The sequence below is a fragment of the Dipodomys merriami genome, unplaced genomic scaffold (genome assembly GCF_024711535.1).
Source record: "Dipodomys merriami isolate MVZ:Mamm:240054 unplaced genomic scaffold, mDipMer1.0.p SCAF_125, whole genome shotgun sequence".
In the NCBI taxonomy this organism is placed as follows: domain Eukaryota; kingdom Metazoa; phylum Chordata; class Mammalia; order Rodentia; family Heteromyidae; genus Dipodomys; species Dipodomys merriami.
Genome location: NW_027202549.1, coordinates 3,698,740 through 3,719,570, shown reverse-complemented (window position 1 = coordinate 3,719,570; position 20,831 = coordinate 3,698,740). Strand labels below are relative to the sequence as shown.

Genomic DNA, 20,831 nt, shown 5'->3' with positions numbered 1-20,831 from the left:
TCCTAAATGACAAATGAGATAAAAAAGAAAAATGAGGGGCTGGGAAGTTGGCTCAGTGGTAGAGCGCTTGCCTTGCATGCCTGAGGCCCTGGGTTCGATTCCTCAGCACCACATAAGCAAAAAAGAAAAAAGCCGAAAGTGGCGCCATGGCTCAAGTGGTAGGGCACTAGCCTTGAACTGAAGAGCTGAGGGACAGTGCCCAGGCCCAGAGTTCAGGCCCCACGACCGGACCCAAAAAAAAAAAAAACAAACAAACAAAAAGAAAAATGAGATATAAAAGAGGCACTAGGCAATACATAATCCTAGCTACTCAGGAAGCTCAGACCTTAGAATCATAATTTGGAGCCAGCCCCAGCAACAAACCCAAAAGACTCCAATGTACCCACAAAAAGCCAAAAGCGGAGGCATGGCTCAGTGGTACATTAAAGAATATAAGGCTCAAGCAACTCAATGGCAGCGATGAGAGGGAGGGAACACGTGGGAAAGAGGGAACAGCTGATGTTATGCAAAACAAAAGAAATGTACATATCACCCAATGTGGAAGAAATAACTGCATCACAAAGCTCATAGAACTCATAAATGTTATAGTCTGTGATAGACAATTTGCTCCCGGAAAGTTAGAATGTGTTTGTGACTTTTTTTTTTTTTTGGGTCTGGTCATGGGACCTGAACTCTGGGCCTGGGCGCTGTCCCTCAGCTCTTCAGCTCAAGGCTAGCGCTCTACCACTTGAGCCAGAGCACCACTTCCGGCTTTTTTTTCTTTTTGCTTATGTGGTGCTGAGGAATCGAACCCAGGGCCTGACCAAATCAGTTCTTAAAAGTACTTTCATGGGGCTGGGAAGGTGGCTCAGTGATAGAGCGCTTGGCCTTGCATGCCTGAGGCCCTGGGTTCGATTCCTCAGCACCACATAAGCAAAAAGGAAAAAAGCTGGAAGTGGCGCTGTGGCTCGAGTGCTAGAGCGCTAGCCTTGAGCTGAAGAGCTGAGGGACAGCGCCCAGGCCCAGAGTTCAGGCCCCACAACTGGACCCCCCCAAAAAATAACAAAAAAAAAGTACTTTCATGATCATTAGTGAACATGATCCTGAGATCTTTCTAACAATGCCCTGTTTGTCTTTTCAATTTTCTTACTGTAAATAAATGTCTACTGTCATGTTTCCCTCCTCTTTTTTTTGTGGGTGAATCTGCTGAAGCACAGTGCTAAAGCTAGTGTTCCATGCACAAAAGGCTGTTGTTTATCACATGGAGAAAATACATGTTACATATGTTACATTGGCTTCATTCAAATATGAGTTATAGTACTGTTGACTGTGAGTTCATTGTTAAGTAACCAGCAATATTATCAATTAAACGTGCGTGCGTGCGGTGTGTGTGTGTGTGTGTGTGTGTGTGTGTGTGTGTGTGTGTGTGTGTGTGTGTGTGTGTGTGTGTGTGTGTGTGTGTGTGTGTGTGTGTGTGTGTGTGTGTGTGTGTGTGTGTGTGTGTGTGTGTGTGTGTGTGTGTGTGTGTGTGTGTGTGTGTGTGTGTGTGTGTGTGTGTGTGTGTGTGTGTGTGTGTGTGTGTGTGTGTGTGTGTGTGTGTGTGTGTGTGTGTGTGTGTGTGTGTGTGTGTTCGTTCCTAGAGCTTGAACTTAGGTCCTGGGCACTATCCTTGAGCTTTTTTTTGGTTGAAAGCTAGTGCTGTACCACTTGAGCCACAGTCTACTTTGAGCTTTTTGGTGGTTTATTGGAGAGAAGTCTCACAGACTTTCCTGCCCAAGCTGGCATCAAATCAGGATCCTTAGATATTAACTTTATGAGTTAGGATTAGAGGTATGAGCCACTGGTGCCTGGCTTCAAATGCAATTTTAAACAGGAACACCTAAGTTTTTTCACTGATCACCTAAAAATTTAACTCCAGAAAGCTGTAGGCTCTATTTTCCTTAGAAGTAATGGCTCAGCACTCATGGTTAACTGTGAAGCATAATTATCTATAAGGAAAATGGACTGTATCTATTTTATCACATACAAGTGGTATAGTAAGTCTCTAGGATACTGACCATACTATAGTAAGTAAAAAGTTAATCACTAGAGTAAATATAGTTACTATAACAGTAATGATAAAGTAACATAGCAACATAGTAACTAGAGATAGTTTTTCTAAAGATTTGCATGTTGCAAAGGAAAGGATGCTAAGCTAAAAAGAGAAACAAGACTAACAGTTGATATACTGAAGTTTAGAATATTAATATAACATTTTACATTTACTATTTACTGATTTTTTTTGAGGGGAGGATAATAGCAAGGAGCATTTATTTTTCATTAATACTTTAAGGATCTGTCATTACATCCTACTTTTATTCTGAAGTATCTGTAGAATTAGTGTTACAAAGCAGATTTGAACAGCCTGAAGAGCTGGAACCAATACTGGCAACAAATTCTAACTCAATTAGGGGTAGGAACATGTTTTCTTTTTTTTTTTTTTAATTTGCCAAGCTATCTTCCTAAGTGGCTCTTACCTTTGCATTATTTATTTATTTATTTATCTATTTATTTATTTAGTCAGTCATGGGGGCTGAATTCTGGGCTTGGGCACTGTCCTTCACCTTTTCAGCTCAAGACTAATGCCCTACCACTTGAGCCACAACACTACTTCCCGTTTTTTTCTGCTTATGTGGTGGTGCTGAGGAATCGAACCCAGGGCCTCATGCATGCAAAAGGCAAGCACTCTACCACTGAGCCAACTTCCTAGCCCATGCGAACATGTTTTCTGACAAGGGACATCTGGATATTTAAAACAGAATTGGTAGGCCATACAAAATTAACACAGGCAAATAACTATATGCAGACTACTAGAAGCATTTAAGTCTTGTCCTGTCATTTATCAAATGACATATAGGCTTTATATGGTCAGATGGCCAGGTGATCTCTAACCCTGACTAAATCATAAAATTTTAATCATTAAGATAATAAAAACTAAAACAAAAATAAATGAAATGGAAAAAGGTTTGTTCAGAAGTAGTACCTGCCAACTAGCAAGTGTAAGCCTTAAATTCAATTCCTAACATAGCCAATAGCAAAACACAACCCCCCTAAACCCAAATTAAAGTAGGAACGCTATAATCCAAAATTCCCATTGTGTTCAAGTCTTTCCTCATGATGTTCCCAACTCTGTTCTAGAGTTTTCAGAGTTAAGTTTCTTAGCCATGCAATTCTTTCATTTTGAATACCTGTCCATGAAGACTAGGGGATATTAGGATGCTCCTTAGGGATTGAGGTAGGTACCAACGAAAAAGCACAAAATCTGCTCTTGCTAAACAAAGGAAGCTGAGGTTTACTAGCTCATCGATTGGTAGGGAGTGGGGGGATAAAGGGGTGGGGGAGGTATGTGGGGCAGAGAGGTTGTGGTGATCACACCTGTAATCTCAAGTCTCAATAAATTAATGAAAAAATAAAACTATCATGTGGTAGCCCTCAGGAGGCTAAAGTAAGAGGACTATAAATTCAAGACCAGCTTGGGTTACAAAATGGATCTAATCTCAAAAAAGAAAGAAATAATAAACCAAGTACCTGTAACCCCAGCTACTCAGGAGGTAGGAGAACTATGAGTTTGAGGCCAGCCTGGGCAACATTAGTAATATTCTATCTCAACAATACAGCCAGGTGGGGCTGGGAATATGGCTCAGTGGTAGAGTGCTTGCCTAGCATGCATGAAGCCCTGGATTCTGTTCCTCAGTACCACGCCAGAAGCAGCGTTATGGCTCAAGTGGTAGAGTGTTAGCCTTGAGCAAAAGCTCAGGGACAATGCCCAGGCCCTGAGTTCAAGCCCTAGAACTGCCCACCTCCTCTACTCCCAAGAAAAAAATACAGCAATGTGATGGTGGCTTACACCTACAATCCTAGCTACTCAAGAGGCTGGATGACTGTGGTTTAAAACCAACCTGAGAAAACTCTCTCCAATTAACCAGCAAAATGTTGGATCAGAGATGTGGCTCAAGGGGCACAATACTAGTCATGAGCAACAAACCCAGTGAGAACACTAGGCTCCCATTTCAAGTTCCAGGACAAGCACCAAAATAAACAAAAACTCCAAACAAAACAAACAAAAATACCACTACTACCACAAAAAGATAAAACAAGGGCTGGGAAGTTGGCTCAGTGGTAGAGCGCTTGCCTTGCATGCCTGAGGCCCTGGGTTCGATTCCTTAGCATCACATAAGCAAAAAGAAAAAAAAAAGCCGGAAGTGGCGCTATGGCTCAAGTGGTAAAGCGCTAGCCTTGAGCTGAAGAGCTAAGGGACAGCGCCCAGGCCCAGAGTTCAGGTCCCACGACTGGACCAAAAAAAAAAAAAAAAAGATAAAACAAGCTTGGTGCTGGTGACTCAGGCCTGTAATGCTAGCTACTCAGCAGGAAAAGTCCATGAGACTCTTATCTCCAATAAACCACCAGAAAACTAGAAGTGGTACTGTGGCTCAAGTGGTAGAGCGCTAGCCTTGAGCTGAAGAGTTGAGGGACAATGGCCAGGCCAAGAGTTCAAGCCCCACAACCAATAGCAACAAAAAATCCTCCAATCCCACAAAACAAAACAAACAACTTCATCAGCATCGATGGTTCATGCCTATAATCCTTACTACTCAGGAGGCTGAGATCTGAGAACTGTAGTTCAAAGCCAGCCTGGGCAGGAAAGTCTGTGAGACTCATCTCTAATTAAATGCAGGGGGGAAAAAAAGCTGGAAGTGGAGCTGAGGCTCAAGTGGTAGACCCTATTCTTGAGCAAAAAAGGCCCTCAGTTCAAGTACTAGTAGGACTGGCACCAAAAAAAAAAAAAAAAAAGAAGACTTGAGGTATAGCTCAAGTAGCACACAGGAGGCCTTGTGTTTAATGCTCAAGACTGCAACCAAACTAAAGTAACAAAACCTCAACAACAAAAAATACCAAACTGATAAATGATAGAGCTGTTGGGATTCCTATTCTTTGAATGTTCTATAAACATTTTACAAATGCTAAGACTCCAATAAGTAAATTTCTATGATATTACATAGTATTTAGAACTTCAGAAATTAAATAGTAACTACCAGTGTTTACCTGAAGAAGCCTAAAATACAGTGCCATAATTGTTTCATTACCAGTAGTATAGCCTCCAAAACTCAGTTACAGCCAACTTCCCCTCCATACTATCTACTTCCTCTGTGGACTCTCAAGGCCACATAACCTGATTAATCACAAGCTTTCCTCAATCAACTTCTAAAGAATTTCTGACTCCCTGTGCGACTACCTAAGCTCAGCATCATCTCCTCTATCACTCAAACCTGTGCAGCCTCTGCTAACAGGCAAACTATTTAGTAACTTTCATGCTTAGTTGGACTTTCAAAGATTCTGGACAACAGCACCTTCCCACCTGCCTTTTCCCTGGCAAGAACCTTTGACTCCCACCAAGCTGAGCCAGTCCAAAGCCTTATTTATTCAGTTCCTTTTCTATTTCCAGGTCTGCTCATATGATATCCCTGCTTAGAAAGACCCACCCCAAACACACTTCCGCAGTTCTCTATCACACCAAATCACTCTATCCCTCAAGTCTCAGCTCAACTAATATCTCCATGGAGCTCTGCCTTATCCTTTGCAAGTCCTGACCTCCCTTAATAAAGCTTTCACAGTCCTTCAGCAGGACCACATTCAATGTCTTTTAAAACCAACCCCTTCTGCCTTTAAAAAGAAAAACAAAAGACAAGAACTTGCTATGTTGTCCAGGCTAGCCTTGGATTTGTGTTCAAAGTACCCACTTGCTTCAGCCTCCTGAGTAGTGGAGACATGTTATCACACCTGGCAACATCAACTTCTTATTGACACTGCATACATATGTACTTTTTCCAGGCAGGATTCATAGCTCTGTATCACTGTCACATAGCATACAGTGCAGTAAGTGTTCAGTGATTATGTAAAATGGAAATAACTACCCACCGTTAAAGATAACATCCTGTTTCACATATAGCATAATTGCTACTTCCAGTGTTTTGAACCTTAAATTATTTGAACCTAATACTATCTTTGGCTAAAATTTAAACATAAATCAGCATACTACTCTAGGATACTAGGTACTAGAAAAATGCTTTTTAAAAGCATGTTTATGCCGGGCATCGGCAGCTCACGCCTGTAATCCTAGCTACTCAGGAGGCTGAGATCTGAGACTCTTAGCTCTAAAAAAACACTCAAGCAGTAGCACACTTGCCTTGAGCTGAAGAGCGCAGGGACTGTGCCCAAGCCAAGAGTTCAAGTCCCATGACCGACCAAAAAAAAAAAAAAAAAAAGACCAAACAAAAAAAACATGTATAGGGCTGGGAAGGTGGCTCACTGGTAGAGTGCTTAAGGCCCTGAGTTCGATTCTTTAGGACCATATAAGCAGAAGCTGGAAGTGGTGCTATAACTCAAGTGGTAGAGTACTAGCCTTGAGCTGAAGAGCTGAGGGACAGCACCCAGGCCCAGAGTTCAGGCCCCAAGACTAACAAAAATAAATAAATAAAACAAAATAAAAATAAAAAACATGTTTAAAGGCTGGGCGCTGGTGGCTCACACCTGTAATCTTAGCTACTCAGGAGGCTGAGATCTGAGGATCACAGTTCAAAGTCAACTCCGGGGAAGTAAAGTCCATGAGACTCATCTCTAATTAACCCCCAGGAAGTGGCATTATGGCTCAAAGTGGTAGAGCACTACTAGCCTTGAGCTGCAGAGCTCATGAAAAACATCCAGGCCAGAGTTCAAGCCTCCCGACTGACCAAAAAACAAACAAAAAACATGTTTAAGGCAAGGAATGTGGCTTAGTGGTAATGTGCTTCCCTAGCATCCTCAGTACCATATAAACAGAAAAATCCACAAGTGGTTCCGTGGTTTAATGATAGAGTGCTACCTCTGAATAAAAAGCTCAGGGACAGTGCCCAGGACCTAAATTTAAGCTCAGGACTGTCCAAAAACAAAACAAAACATGTTTAAAACCTTTAATTCACTTTGGCAATATTGGCTGGATGGCATACTTCATTTAAAGATTAGAAACAGAAACTAGGTGCTAGTAGCTCACACTTATAATTCTATCTACTCAGGAGGCTAAGCTCTAAGGATCATAAGTTCAAAGCCAGCCCAGACAGAAAAGTCCATGAGTCTCTTATCTCCAGTTAACTACTCAAAAAAAGGGAAGTGGAGCTCCAGTGATAGGATAGAGTGCTAGCCTTGAGCACAAAAGTTTAGGGGACAGTGCCCAGGCTCTGAGTTCAAGCGCCACAACTGACTAAAAAAAAAAAAAGTTAAAAACAAAAGGTAGTTGGTTTTGACAGAGGTTTATTTTTAGAAATCTACCAGAGTGCCTTGGGAAGAGAAGAAATTCTGCCTGAAGATCAGGAAAGGCTTGACATAAAGGTATTTCCAAGCAGAAAAAGGCATACCAACAGAATGTTGTACACATCTAAAATAGTCCAGTGATGAAGTGGGTGGTGGATAAGTTAGAAGGGGTAAGGACTCCTAACTGCTGGAAACTAAGCAGTTTCAAGTATATCAATGCCCTCCCCTCAATGGTCTAACGAATAAGCCAGGAAATGTGCTTTCTTTTTCAACAGGATCCTCTCAGATTTCAGATAGATAGTACAACTTTCTTCAAATAAATGGCAACCAGATTATAATCAACAAAAAAGCACCAATTATCTTCAAAGAGCTAAAGAACAAATAAAGACTTTTTCTCAGGAACTTCTGAAAACTCACCTTTGAACTTTAAAGGCTAATATATATAAATGGTATTTACTTCTATAAATCTGTATTCTAAAGACAGAACGGCATCACTAGATGAGCTATTAGCTTATTAACACAAAACATAAGACAGGCTGAGAAGGTGGCTTAATGGTAAAGTGCTTGCCTAGCAGGCATGAAACCCTGGGTTCCATTCCTCAGTATACCACATAAACAGAAAAGGCTGGAAGTGATGCTGTGGTCAAGAGTAGAGTGCTAGCCTTGAGCAAAAGAAGCTCAGGAACAGTGACCAGGCCCTGAGTTCAAGCTCCAGGACAAAACAAAAACATAAAACAGTAATAAGAGAAGCACAAAGTCTGTTGTATTTACTGGACTGCTTGTTAGAATCAGTTTCCTCTTACATCGCTCTCCGTAATGGTGATGGGAAGGCCTCGAAGCATAATGGTCTTGCTTTCTCTTTCATCACTGATGTCATGCCTATAGTCATGCTCTCCATAGTCACCATCTGAATGGTAGCCATCTTCAGATCGATCACTGTTCCTTCTTTCACGCTCTCTCTGATTCAAAGTAAAACAAAATTATTAGTACTCCACACTGATGTTCATTTCAGTGCTAAGAACTGTGACAATCATTTTAGGAAAAATTATTTAATAACCCACTATTCAGTTGACAAACTCACAATAAAACAATGAAACTGTTATAATACGAAGATTATGTGCACAGAAAAGGTAAAAAAGAGAAAAAGGTACAAACATATAGGGGCAGCATAATTACTTCTAAACAAAGCTATGTATACTTATGGAAAGGATGGAATGTATACATATGGAAGGGGTCTGAGACTCTTATTTCCAATTAACCCCAAGTGGTAGAGTACTAGCCTTGAGCAAAAAAGCTAAGGACAACAGCGAGGCCACGAATTCAAGCCCCAGTACTGGCACATAAAAACCCCAGGTTACCAGTCTAAGACACATGGGGCCTGTACTGTTATAATCTTATCTCTGCCCTCCCATTTTTGTGGTGCTAGTCACTGAACTTGGGATCTTATGTATGCCAGGAAAATGCTCTACCACTGAGCTAACCTCACCTTCACTATCTCATCTTTTTTTTTTTGGTCGTGGGCCTGAACTTTGGGCCTGGGCGCTGTCCCTCAGATCTTCAGCTCAAGGCTAGCACTCTACCATTTGAGCTGTAGCACCATGTCTGGCTTTTTTTGCTTATGTGGTGCTGAGGAATCGAACCCAGGGCCTCATGCATGCAAGGCAAACACTCTACCACTGAGTCACCTTTCCAGCCCCCACTATTTCATCTTTAAAATAAATCTACCTGATAGTGTAAACAGGTGTAATATACTATAAAACAGTGTAAGAAGGTAAAAAACATCTACCTTACAGTGTTGGTAGTGAGACCTAATTGGATTTATGAAGTCTAGTGCTCAAAAGAATACATGATATATTTCGTTTACTATTACTGTATTTCTATTTCTGTAAGGCTCAGGATATTACTATTATTTGTGTCAGTACTAGGACTTGAACTCTGGGACTTCTGCTCTCATTCAGGTGAAAAGCTCTTGGCTACTGTTCTATCATTTGAGCCACATCTCAGTTCCAGACTTTTGCTGGTTAACTGGTGATGTCTATCAAATTTGTCTACCTGGGCTGGCTTTAACTGAGATCCTAAGATCTCAACCTCCTAAGGACACAGAATTATAGGCATAAACCAGCTAGGCTTAGATGATCTTTTTTGGCTGGCTAATTGGAGATAAAGAATTCTTGGATTTGTCTGCCTGGGCTGGCTTTGAACCTTGATCCTCAGATCTCAGCCTCCTGTGATTACAGGTACAGGCTGTAACATACACCTTTGTGTGTTATAGTCAACTCAAATATACCAGAGTAATTGAAATCAAAGTAATAGAAAGTTTGACTGCAATAATCAAAGTAAGTTTCTATACTGTGTACTTTTTTTTTTTTAAGGAATCTTGTATATATAATTTATAAGAAACTCCATAAACAGTTGCTTGTCACTCACCTCTGGACTGTCATAGTCTCGGTAGTCATCATATCTATCACCCCTCCGATCATCACTTGATCTTTTGTAATCTGAGTCCCTCCGCCTGCTTCTGGATTCACGCTCATCACGGTCATCCCTGTCTATGATAGAACCGTATCTTCCACTACGTTCTGTTCTACTCACTCTGCCAGGGGAAAAAAAAATCATTTAATCCAAACTATATCTTTTTGTACCTTCAGAACCTTCCCCCAAGACTAGTTTAATATATTTCTTAAAATTGATTACCAAACCCTGGTTAACAAAGATGACCACTGAGAAAATATCTACATCCTTAAGTGTAAAGATAATGTTTAAGAATTTATAGTAAGTCAAACAATATAGCTGAGTTAAAAAAAATTTTTTGAGAAAGGGTCATATTCTCAAAGTTTATTCATCTTCTGTTTTCTCAAGCCTATGATACACACATTACCAATGGTGATCCCCACAGACTTTTACCCAGTTTAAATAAATACACCATAGCTCATCTATTCACAAGAGTACCACACGTACTAGGATATGGAGGAACAACATAGATGACCTAAATTAGTCTTTTTTCTCAGGCTATTAATCCAATAGTTTCTTTGCAGATGTAACTGTATACTCAAAAGTAGCAACCTCAGAGAACATTTATCTCCTATAATATCTACTTTATTTTTGGCTACTTGCAATACTGGCTTTGTAGGAAAATAGGTATAACCCAACAAATCACAGAACACGTTTATAAAACTATAAAGAGAAAAGAAAGGCTTGGGAAGAGACTTATTTAAAATAAGCATATTTAATAAAAAAATGGAAACAGAATACTTCATGTTTGAGACTGAAAGTCTAAAGAGTAGATGTTAACCCAGTAAGTTAACTTGGAACCACAAATGTGCCATAGCATTAAAATGCTGACACTATGTGACATAAACATGTTACTCTGGGCTGTCAATTTGATCTATCACAGGGACTGCCTTCAATATTAATTAAGAAGATGGAAGCTGGGCACCAGTGGCTCAAGCCTGTAATCCTAAGCTACTCAGGAGGCTGAGATCTGAGGATTGCAGTTCAAAGCTAGCCTGGGCAGGAAAGTCCATGAGACTCTTCTCTCTAATAAACCACTCAGAAAACTGGACATGGCGCTATGGCTCAAGTGGTAGAGCACTCCCTTGAGCTAAAGAGCTGAGAGACAGCCCTTAGGCCAAGAGTTCAAGCCCCACAACCGAGGGGGAAAAAAAAAAGATGGATAGCCCAGTAAGACTGTGTTTTTAAGTCAAATGGTCTTGAGAAGGACAAACTATAGGTGACACAGAAGGCATATCTCCTCAACTTAATTCTCTACTAATTCTTTGACTTTTTTACTTCATGTAACAACAAAGTTCTAAGTGTCTCAGCTCTACAAACCTGGAGCATCTTGCTATTCAGGGGACAATAATAACTAACATTTACAGCTGCTTGTCCCAGCCAGGCACTGTGCTATTAAATACCAAGATTGTATGATCTCTTGGCTTCTGAATAGGCTGTTGCCCGTACTTGGAACCCTCAGTGACCTACCTCACCCTGCTCTCCTTTGCCTGATTCCTATTCAACCTTCAGTATTTTCTCCAGGAAGCTTTCTTTGCTGTGTGCAAGAAAAAACATGCTTCCTCTCTATGTTCTAACAGCATTTAAAACATCATAGCATGGTTCACATAGTACTTTTAATGCCTCACTAGTTCGTGAGGGCAGGATCATGAGGTGCTCATTAACAATGCCTGAAACAAAACAGATGCTCAAATATTTCTGTGATATTCAATTTTGTATAGCTAGTTCTTACTGAAATGTTGAGATCAATGGCCTGTAAAGTAGTAGTAACTTACCGTTTGTCTGAACCCATTGTCCTACTGAAGATCTAACACGAGGATCCAAAAGGCTTAATTTTTTAATTTTTTTTCTAGGAAACAAAAGAGATGGTTGCAAATTTTGGATATAACTTAGGTCAATTGTTCTATAAGCTGAGATACTACTGAGGCCGGGATTTCATCAAATCTTCATCAAATTGTTAAGGTATTATCTAAGGTAGGGGGGAGGGGATAAGGTAGCAATCTGTCAACATTAAAATTATGCTAACAATTTGTTAAGAATACGCACAGCAGTAAAATAAAGCATAGTTTAATGTATTAAAGACTCCCAGAAAGCAAGCATGCAGAAGAGTCATTTCTCCTAATTTAGGATTACAAAGCAAAAAGGGCAGAGTTGTAATTAGCTCATTGCATTCTGAATCAAATCAATGGGGGTAGTTGACCGTTAAACCATTATTAACCAAAGTGTCTTGATTTTCATAAAATTCAACACTGAAACAATGAAACAGTAAAGTCAAAATTTTCGGATGAAAAATGAAAAAAAAAAAAAAAAGCCCACAACAAAAAACAAACCCAACAACCTTAAACAGCTGGAACGATCTGACTGAAATCGTCAATTTATAAACGCCAAGCCGGATCCAAATCTTTATTTCAGGAAAGAATTAGGGCAAACCTAGACTTAATTCTTCTGTAATCACCACCAGGGCCTCTGAGCCCGGAGCCCGCGACCACGGAGTATAACAAACCGCCTCCTCGCCTTCCACCCTCCCCCGGCGCCCCCGAAAAGCGCCCCGTCCCCTCCCCCAGGTTGTAATCAAACATCATAAAGCTGGACCGCGTTCGACGCTTCCAAGGTCCGAGGAAACCAGTTACTGCAGTCTCGAGCGCCTCATCTAAAAACCGGGCCCCGGTGAACATGTGTTGAATGAATAAGTGAGAGCGCCGCCGGGGGAGGCGAAGGCGTCGCGAGGCCGCCCCTCGCATTACCCGTCGGGGCGCCCGCACCCGCCTCGGCTGAGGGTGGCGGCGGAGAGAGCGAGCCCGGGTCTGTGGCCCCGGGTCTGTGGCCGGGCTTTTCCCCGGCCCCGGCAGACGCCCCCTCCCCGCTCGCCGACCGCCGCCGCCGCCGAGCGGCCTCGGGCGCAGCGCGATTCCGTTGCAGTGGCGGGGCGATGGAGGCTTACAAAGTCTGCCCCGGGCACCGCCGAGTGGTGCCCGCGGGACCCAAGACAAGTTCCGCCGTTCCGTTCCAGCCAGGGCGGCAAATGTACAGCTCGAAAGAAGTGGAGTCAGGGCTGGGCTCCGCTGGGGGCGACCTCTGGAAGCTGACAGAACTGGCGGGAGGGGCGCGGCCTTTCAACGTTTGGAGGTAGTTCCGTCCCCGGAGGGATCCCGCTAGGGCCTGTCAAGTGTCGGGAAACCTCAGGGAACGCTACCAACGGCAAATACCCATGGTTGTTACGGACGGACCCACACTCACCCCCTAAGAGAAAGAGAAGCAGCAGCCGTAGCGGTTCTGCGTCCCAGAACCTCCTGCAAGGGTTCGGCCGCTCCACAAAATGGCGACTCCGCCGACCGCCTTCTCCTACCCACACTACCTCGCGCCTATCCCCCCCCCCCCCTCCTTCTGCCCGGACACCCGTTCTGCACAGGCGTCCAATCAGCGAAGTCGGCTGGCTGCGCAAGGGCTGCCGGGAAACGTAGTCACCAGGGCAGCCTGTCACTACTCCGTGTTTAATCTCTTTCGTATTTCGCTTTTTTCTAACCCTCAACAGAGTTGCTGGCCTACTTGTGAGGGCCCACATAAGAGCTTTTAGAGTTTCTGTTAGGCATAGAAATTAGTTGCTCTTGCTGTAAAGCGCCTGACACCATGTAAAATATGTTTAATACGGTTTCTAAAGGAGTGTTATTAATCACTTCACTGGATTTGGGTTTGATTTTGTGTTATATGCTTTAATCTTCACAATTTGAAATGGTATTAATCCCCTTTTTTCTGATGAGGAATTGGATGTTTATGTAAATTGAGACTTCTGTAGGTAGGTTTTTAGGATACCGTATCTCTCTCTCTCTTACACACACACACCATCATTAAACAGAATTTAACAGTTAATACTTAAAAAGCCAACCCCAGCAATAAAAGTCTGTAAGGCGCTCTCTCTCTCTCTCACACACACACCATCATTAAACAGAATTTTACAGTTAATACTTGAAAAGCCAGCTTTAGCAATAAAGTCTGTTTTTGTTAATAAAGTCTGTTTTTTTGTTGTTGTTGTTTTGGTTGGTTGTGGGGCTTGAACTCTGGGCCTGGGCACTGTCCCTCAGCTCTTCAGCTCAAGGCTAGTGTTCTACCACTTGAGCCACAGTGCCACTTCCCGTTTTCTGAGTGGTTTATTGCAGATAAGAATCTCATGAACTTTCCTGCCTGGGCTGGCTTTGAACCGAGGTCCTCAGATCTTAGCCTCCTCAGTAGTTAGGATTACAGGCATGAGCCATCAGCCAGGCTGTAAGGTTCTTATCTTCAACAAACCACCAAAAAGCTGGAAAGTGGAGCTGTGGCCCAAGTGGTTAGAGTGCTGGCCCTTGAGTAAAAATGCTACAGGACAGCACCAGCATCCTGAGCTCAAGCTCCAGTACTGGCACAAAAAAACCAAAACAAAACAAAACAAAAAAAAACATTCTAATCACCTTCCTTAGCTTGGAAATGGCAATTCTCTGCTTCCCATTATTCAGGACAAAAATCTTGGAAGTAGTTATAATTTTTTTCATATCCAATCTGTCAACAAAACCCTTGACTCTGCCTTCAAAGTATATAGATAGAATTTGGCCACTTCTAAATATCTGCAGTCCTAGTCAAAGAAATCACTGTCCTTGTTTTACAGATGTAAGAGGCCGTATAGAGATAATAGTGTAGGAACTGGAAGTTGAACTAGTTTTGTTTCAGAGCCCATCTCCTTAACTGATACAATGCAAACTCCAGAAAGGCAGAGACTTGGTTAGCTTACTCCTTATCCTCCATTGTCTAGCTACTGGCTCCTAGCACATAGTTCATATTCAGAATTTGTTGAAGGAACAAATCAATTACCAAAGCTCAAAGTGTAAAAAAAAAAATTTTTTTTGTCGGTTGTGGGGCTTGAACTCTGGGCCTGAGCACTGTCCCTCAGCTCTTCAGCTCACGGCTAGTGCTCTACCACTTGAGCCACAGCGCCACTTCTGGTTTTCTGGTGGTTTATTGGAGATATGAGTCTCATGGACTTTCCTGCCTGGGCTGGCTTTGAACCGTGATCCTCAGATCTCAGCCTCCTGAGTAGCTAGGATTATAGGTATGAGCCACCAGTGCCTGGCTTCAAAGTGTAAAATTTATGACAGAAAAAATTCAGGATATATTTTGGGCTTTTGTTAGTAAGATGGTGTTTCTATATATACTGTTGAGATAGCTTACCTTCTGGCATTATTTATAGGTATATGTTCAGGTCATATACACAGATTGAAAAACTAGACTAAGGTAGAGGAAGATATGTATCAGTAACAGAAAAGTGCTACTCTATTACTCCTTTCTCTTAGTAAGAAGAAATAGTTAAGAATATGTGGATGGCTATGAGTGCCACTCAGTGGTAGACCACTTACCCTAGCATGTAGGAGGCCTTGGATCTCATCCCTAGTACCACAAAACAACAAAAAAGAGTAAATGAAGAACATTAATGAGTTTCCAAATCAAGAAATTAAAATACCTTGGAATATCTATTTTCTAGAAAAGTAACTTTGTTTTAATTTTGATTTACTCTCTATATTAGGTGTTAAGACACTGGAAAATCTAGATAATCAGAACCATGACAACAAATGGAAGAAATCTTTGGATTTGGGAATTATAGTTAACTTTGATCTTCTCCCATCTCTCTTTTTATGCACACATGCCAAACCTGTATTTCTCTCTTTTTCTTTTGCTAGTACTGGGCATCAAGATCCTGATGCTTTTTCCACTTGAGCTACACCTCTACCTCTCTCTTTTTTTTTTTTTGCCTTTTTTTTTTAAGTTAAGACTTCTCAGAATTTTATGTCTAGGCTAACTATAAATCAGAGATTCTCAGAACTCGGCCTCCTGAGTAGCTAGGATTATTATACATGTGCTAATGGTGCCCTACTTCTTTCTTTCCCAAGAAAAGGGTTGGTCTTGGAACTCTTCATCCTCCTACTTCAGACTCTGGCCATATATTTTCAAATCTTAGTACCATTAAAAAAAAAGGGGGGGGCTGGGAAGGTGGCTCAGTGGTAGAGCGCTTGCCTTGCATGCCTGAGGCCCTGGGTTCGATTCCTCAGCACCACATAAGCAAAAAGAAAAAAGCCGGAAGTGGCGCTGTGGCTCAAGTGGTAAAGCGCTAGCCTTGAACTGAAGAGCTGAGGGACAGCGTCCAGGCCCAGAGTTCAGGCCCCACGACCGGACACCCCTCCCCCAAAATAAAAAAGTTGTTATGGGTTCATAAAGTATTCCTTTAAACTTCAAACACTTTTTTCCCCTCAAAGCTGTCTTTTTTTTTTTGTCTGTTATGGGCCTTGAACTCTGGAGCTCTTCAGCTCCAGGCAAGCACTCTAACGCTCTACCACTTGAGCCACAGCACCACTTTAGGTTTTCTGGTAGTTAATTGGAGGTAAGAGTCTCACAGGGACTTTCCTGCCAGGGCTGGCTTTGAACCACAATCCTCACATCTCAGCCTCCTGAGGATTATAGGCGTGAGCCACTGGCACCCTGCTCCAAAGCTGTCTTTTGAAGCAATCTTCGTGAAATAGTACATGTTATGATAGTAGGCTGAGAAAGATTTAAAAGAGGGCAGATCTCTGTGAGTTTTAGCTCTGGACTGGTGGTTGGAAAGGAGTGATTATCTTAGGGTAACTTGTAGTGATTATACAAAATATGAAACATTAAGCATCCAGAAGGTACTCAGAGAAATAGCCATTGCACTGTCCCCTCTCCAACAGGAAGGTCAAAAGAGAGCTTTCAAAGCTATAATGAGTAGTAAAACAGCATATGAAAATGTGATCCATGGGCTGGGAAGGTGGCTCAGTGGTAGAGCACTTGCCTTGCATGCTCGAGGCCCTGGGTTCTTCCTCAGCACCACATAAGAAAAAAGCCGGAAGTGGCGCTGTGGCTCAAGTGGTAGAGTGCTAGCCTTGAGCTGAAGAGCTGAGGGACAGCGCCCAGGCCTAGAGTTCAGGCCCCACGACCCGACCCCCCCCCCAAAAAAAGAAAATGTGATCCACTTTAGCAGTTAACTAAAAAATAGACATAAATAATGAGATGCTATTTTCATTGACTGGATGAATGAACTTAGCATTCACATCACTATGCTCCTCTACTCTCTCATGTGGCCAGAAGGTAGTGTTTCCAGGCTCATTTTGGAAGTAGCTACCATTTCAGATAAGCCCACACTTAGGCCTTCTCTACCTCCTACCATTAACTCTACCCTCTTTTTATCTTTGAGGGAAATGTTTACAAAATATAATCACATTGAAAAAAAGTTTATTTAAAAAAGTTCTAGCAGCAAGAACAGTAACAAAACAAAAGGAGAGACAGACAAACAAAACAAGAAGGAGGTTTTGTCCTGTAGGACTTGTCTCCATTCTTAATCTAGTTCTTTATACCGAGCAAACATGACTCTTCGAACAGCATCTCGGTAAGTCTCATTAGACTGTCTCTTGCTGATTCTTCCTGGTGTCCCAACACCAGGTCCCCTCATTCGGCCTTCAGTCTGCAAAAAAAGACAAAGAATGAATGGGACCTCTGAATCACTTAGCTTCAGAGTTAATTCATCTTTGATCACAAGCATTTCTAGAGCAATATAGAGCAAGATACAGGATAATTTTTAAGATGTTTACATTAAATATCCAAGATGAATAAAGAGGGACGGTGCACCATGACCTCATACAGGAGGTATAAGAAACTCTAAAGGAAAGAAATTAATCTCCTGTGCAGGCATTTTCCCCAAAGGGACAAATTTTCCTCTGATCACCTTTTCTTTTTCTTTTGTTGTGCTAGTACTGGGGTTTGGACTTAAAGCCTCATGCTTTTGTTTAGCTTTTTCACTCAAGGCTGGCACTCTACCACTTGAGCCACTTTCAGCTTTTACCTGGTTAGCTGAAGGTAAGTCTCTACCTGTGTGGGATGACTTAAAACTTCAATCCTCAGATCTCAGTCTTCTGAATAGCTAGAATTAAAGCATGATTCTAGTGCCCAGATTGATCAGTTTTTCTTAAGGCTCTTCCTGAAATATGAGTATTTCCTTCCTCAAAGCCAGCACTAACTACATTCTCTTAACATTTTAGCCAATAAAGATGGCTGTTTACAATTCTTTTCATAGCAGATGTCTCTGACTTTTGTACCTTCTATTGCTCTTTTTTTGGGGAGGGCGGGGGGGGGATGCTAGTCCTTGGGCTTGAACTCAGGGCCTGTAGGCTTGTCTCTGAGCTGCTTACTCAAGGCTGGTGTTCTACCACTTGAGCCACAGCTCCACTTCTGGCTTGATAGTTTATTAGAGATAAGAGTCTCATAGACTTTCCTGCACAGATTGGCTTTGAACCATGATCCTCATAGTGAGGATTACAAGTCTCCTGAGTAGTAAGGAGCCACCGGCACCTGGCTCATTGGTTCTTTTTACTAAATGAGCCTTTATTCTCAAACTGATGGAGTCTCATACTGCCTCAATGCTTACCCTTTATGTAAAAGTATGATGAACCCCATTTCAACTTCTCCCTCTTCTTCCTATCACCAATCAAACATCCAAGGGCCCAGCACGCCATGCTATAACATAAAGATCAAGACTGAGAGGTTCCTGGCTCAAATGGTAAGAGTGCTTACCCAGAAAGTACAAGGCACAAGAGTTCAATCTCTAGTTCAAATGGGAAGGGGTGGGGGGGGCAGGGGGAAGGGAGAAGGGTTCCTCAATTCTCACACCCTACATCTATGGTAGAAAAAAAAAAATCCCAGCTGAAAGGCAAGGATAACACTCACTCTAGGCCAGAGAGTGAGAGTGAACTATATTCCAGGATCACATAGCCCCAGACAAAACAGAAACCATTTCACCTCTTCAGACGAACCCAATCCAGGATGACTATATCCCAGTCCAGCTCCTTTCCTCCAGCCAGTAGTCTGGTGGGCACAGCCTCCTTTGCTGCTAGTGTCTAAGTCTTCTTTATCAACAGGGTTATGATCACTATAAGAAGCAGATATAACATTACTTCCAAGGTGACCTGCTGTGAGCTTAACAAATACCTCTGTCTTCTTGATTCAGATCTGCCTCCTATAAAGTATATAAAGTAATACTACTCAGTATCTACTACCTGTATGCTAAGCTTGTTCTGGGAATACAGCAATGAGTGAGATTTGGTCCTGTTTATGGGAAAGGACACAAGAAAGAAGCAAAGATTAGGTGCAGTGAATATCTACTACAGCAATACAATTTGGGAATACAAACTCTAATGGGTTCATCATCTAAAATGAGTTTCAACAGGAATGTGTATCTGAAATGGAAGAGTTTATGACCTAGAAGTATAAGAAGAAAGGAAGACAAACCATTTGTCCAGGAGAAAATTGGTAGGAATTCACAAAGGTTAAATTTACATGAGGCTAGACTGGCTTGAACTTAGGAACCAGGCACTGTCCCTGAGCTTTTGTGCTCAAGGCTAGTGCTCTAGCACTTGATCCACAGCTCCATTTCTAGCTTCTTTCTTTTAGTGGTTAACTGAAGATAAGAGTCTTATAAGGGCTTTCCTGCCCAAGTTAGCTTCAAACCCCGGTCCTCAAATCTGAGTAGCTATGATTACAGGTTTGAGCTACTGGTACCTGGTCTAGTCCTACATTTTGTTGGAGAATTGGAGATGGAATCTCACAAATGATTCTGCTCAGGTTGGTTTTGATCCTTCAGGTCTCAGGCTCCTGAGTAGCTAGGATTATAGGAGCCAGTGGTGCCAGCTTTGCAAACTTTTTTACCCCTAGGTTGGCCTCTGTGGTCCTCCAAATCTCTGCTTCTCAAGTAGCTAGGATTATAGGCTTGAGCCACTGTTTTTAATAAGCCTGGTAGATTTAACACATTCACAGACTGTTCTCAGAACATCATGATCTTTCACTTGACTCACAACACAAGCTGCACAATTCTCTACAAACTCATCTTCCACATACTTAGCAACCTCTAAAAAGCAAAGCTAGATTAATATGCTGCTTAAAAGTCATTCCAGGTTCCCCTAATGAAAAAAATCTTAGCATGGTGTTCAAGGTGTACAAACCTCATGAAGTGGCCTCCATCTTTGGACTAGGCTTATTTTCTGCAATTGAGCAGAATGTATTGCTCATCAAATAACTTGTAACTCCTCAATACATCATAAGCTTTTATTTTGGTCAGTCGTGGGACCTGAACTCTGGGCCTGGGCACTGTCTCTCCGCTCTTCAGCTCAAGGCTAGCGCTCTACCACTTGAGCCACACTGCCACTTCCAGCTATTCTGCTTATGTGGTGCTTAGGAATCTAACCCAGGGCCTCATGCACCCAAGGCAAGCACTCTACCACTGAGCCACTATCCTGGCCCCCATCATAAGCTTTTTTGTACTTGTATGTAGTTTCCTCCAACTGAAATGCCCTCCTGTTATTCGAGTTCTCATTGGATTTCTCTATTTTGTAAGACATATTATTGCCTAAACTTCCTCTATTCACTGTACATATCATCAAAAAATAATACTTGGAGAAGATGATTTTATTACTAGGTCTTGAAGCTATGGGTGAATGAAGAATTTCTGTCATACCTGTCAGTTTCTCTGGAGTATTTGATCCGTTTCCTTTCTGGAGAGTCAAAAGATTGGAGCTTTTCCCTGCGATCATTTCCTTTTTCTTTAAATCTCCCCTGTTGGTGAGCAGAACAGACCTGAGATTTTTCACCAGAAGGGGTTGATGTATTGGGAAGCTCTATTCAACTGCTAATTTTGAGGTGGAAATAATAGGGTTTTGCTATGTACCCAGACTGGGCTCATCTGAATCTTTGATTTTTTTTTTTTTTCAAATGTGAAGGATAACTCAATTGGTCCCTCCTGAACTTTCATTCCTCCACATTCTTCTAAGGAAAGCAGTGAGTTTTCTGACTGGCAAATTTGTAGAGAATAAAGCTGGTATACCTGAGCTCAGCTACCTTTTCCCTTTATGTAAAGCAGAAGCAGAAGATTCCTCCATAGACCTCTATAGATGGATTTAATTAATTATAACGCTGGGATTTGAATTCAGGGACTT

At 42.0% G+C, this 20,831-nt stretch overlaps 2 protein-coding genes across 7 annotated transcripts in view; both read right to left on the bottom strand.

The window, feature by feature from the left end:
• LOC138824097 (RNA-binding protein 5) overlaps positions 1-13,163 on the bottom strand; it is a 33,077-nt gene extending 19,914 nt beyond the window's left edge. Inside the window, exons 1-4 of one of the 2 annotated variants that reach the window (XM_070017817.1) lie at positions 13,051-13,163; positions 11,589-11,662; positions 9,730-9,895; positions 8,106-8,261 (exon numbers count right to left, since the gene is read on the bottom strand). In XM_070017817.1, the coding sequence (XP_069873918.1) occupies positions 8,106-8,261; positions 9,730-9,895; positions 11,589-11,605 (339 nt within the window). In that variant the 5' untranslated portion in view covers positions 11,606-11,662; positions 13,051-13,163. Of the gene's footprint in view, positions 1-8,105; positions 8,262-9,729; positions 9,896-11,588; positions 11,663-12,151; positions 12,317-13,050 lie in introns of those variants that run through there. The other variant, XM_070017818.1, reaches the window with a different exon arrangement.
• A 3,902-nt stretch (positions 13,164-17,065) lies between these two features.
• Positions 17,066-20,831, bottom strand: part of LOC138824096 (RNA-binding protein 6-like) — a 72,038-nt gene continuing 68,272 nt past the window's right edge. For 4 of the 5 annotated variants that reach the window (XM_070017813.1, XM_070017814.1, XM_070017815.1 and 1 more), the window contains 3 exons: positions 20,354-20,451; positions 18,643-18,772; positions 17,066-17,311 (listed from right to left, as the gene is read on the bottom strand). In XM_070017813.1, the coding sequence (XP_069873914.1) occupies positions 17,186-17,311; positions 18,643-18,772; positions 20,354-20,451 (354 nt within the window). In that variant the 3' untranslated portion in view covers positions 17,066-17,185. Of the gene's footprint in view, positions 17,312-18,271; positions 18,361-18,642; positions 18,773-20,353; positions 20,452-20,831 lie in introns of all 5 variants that reach the window. The other variant, XR_011370988.1, reaches the window with a different exon arrangement.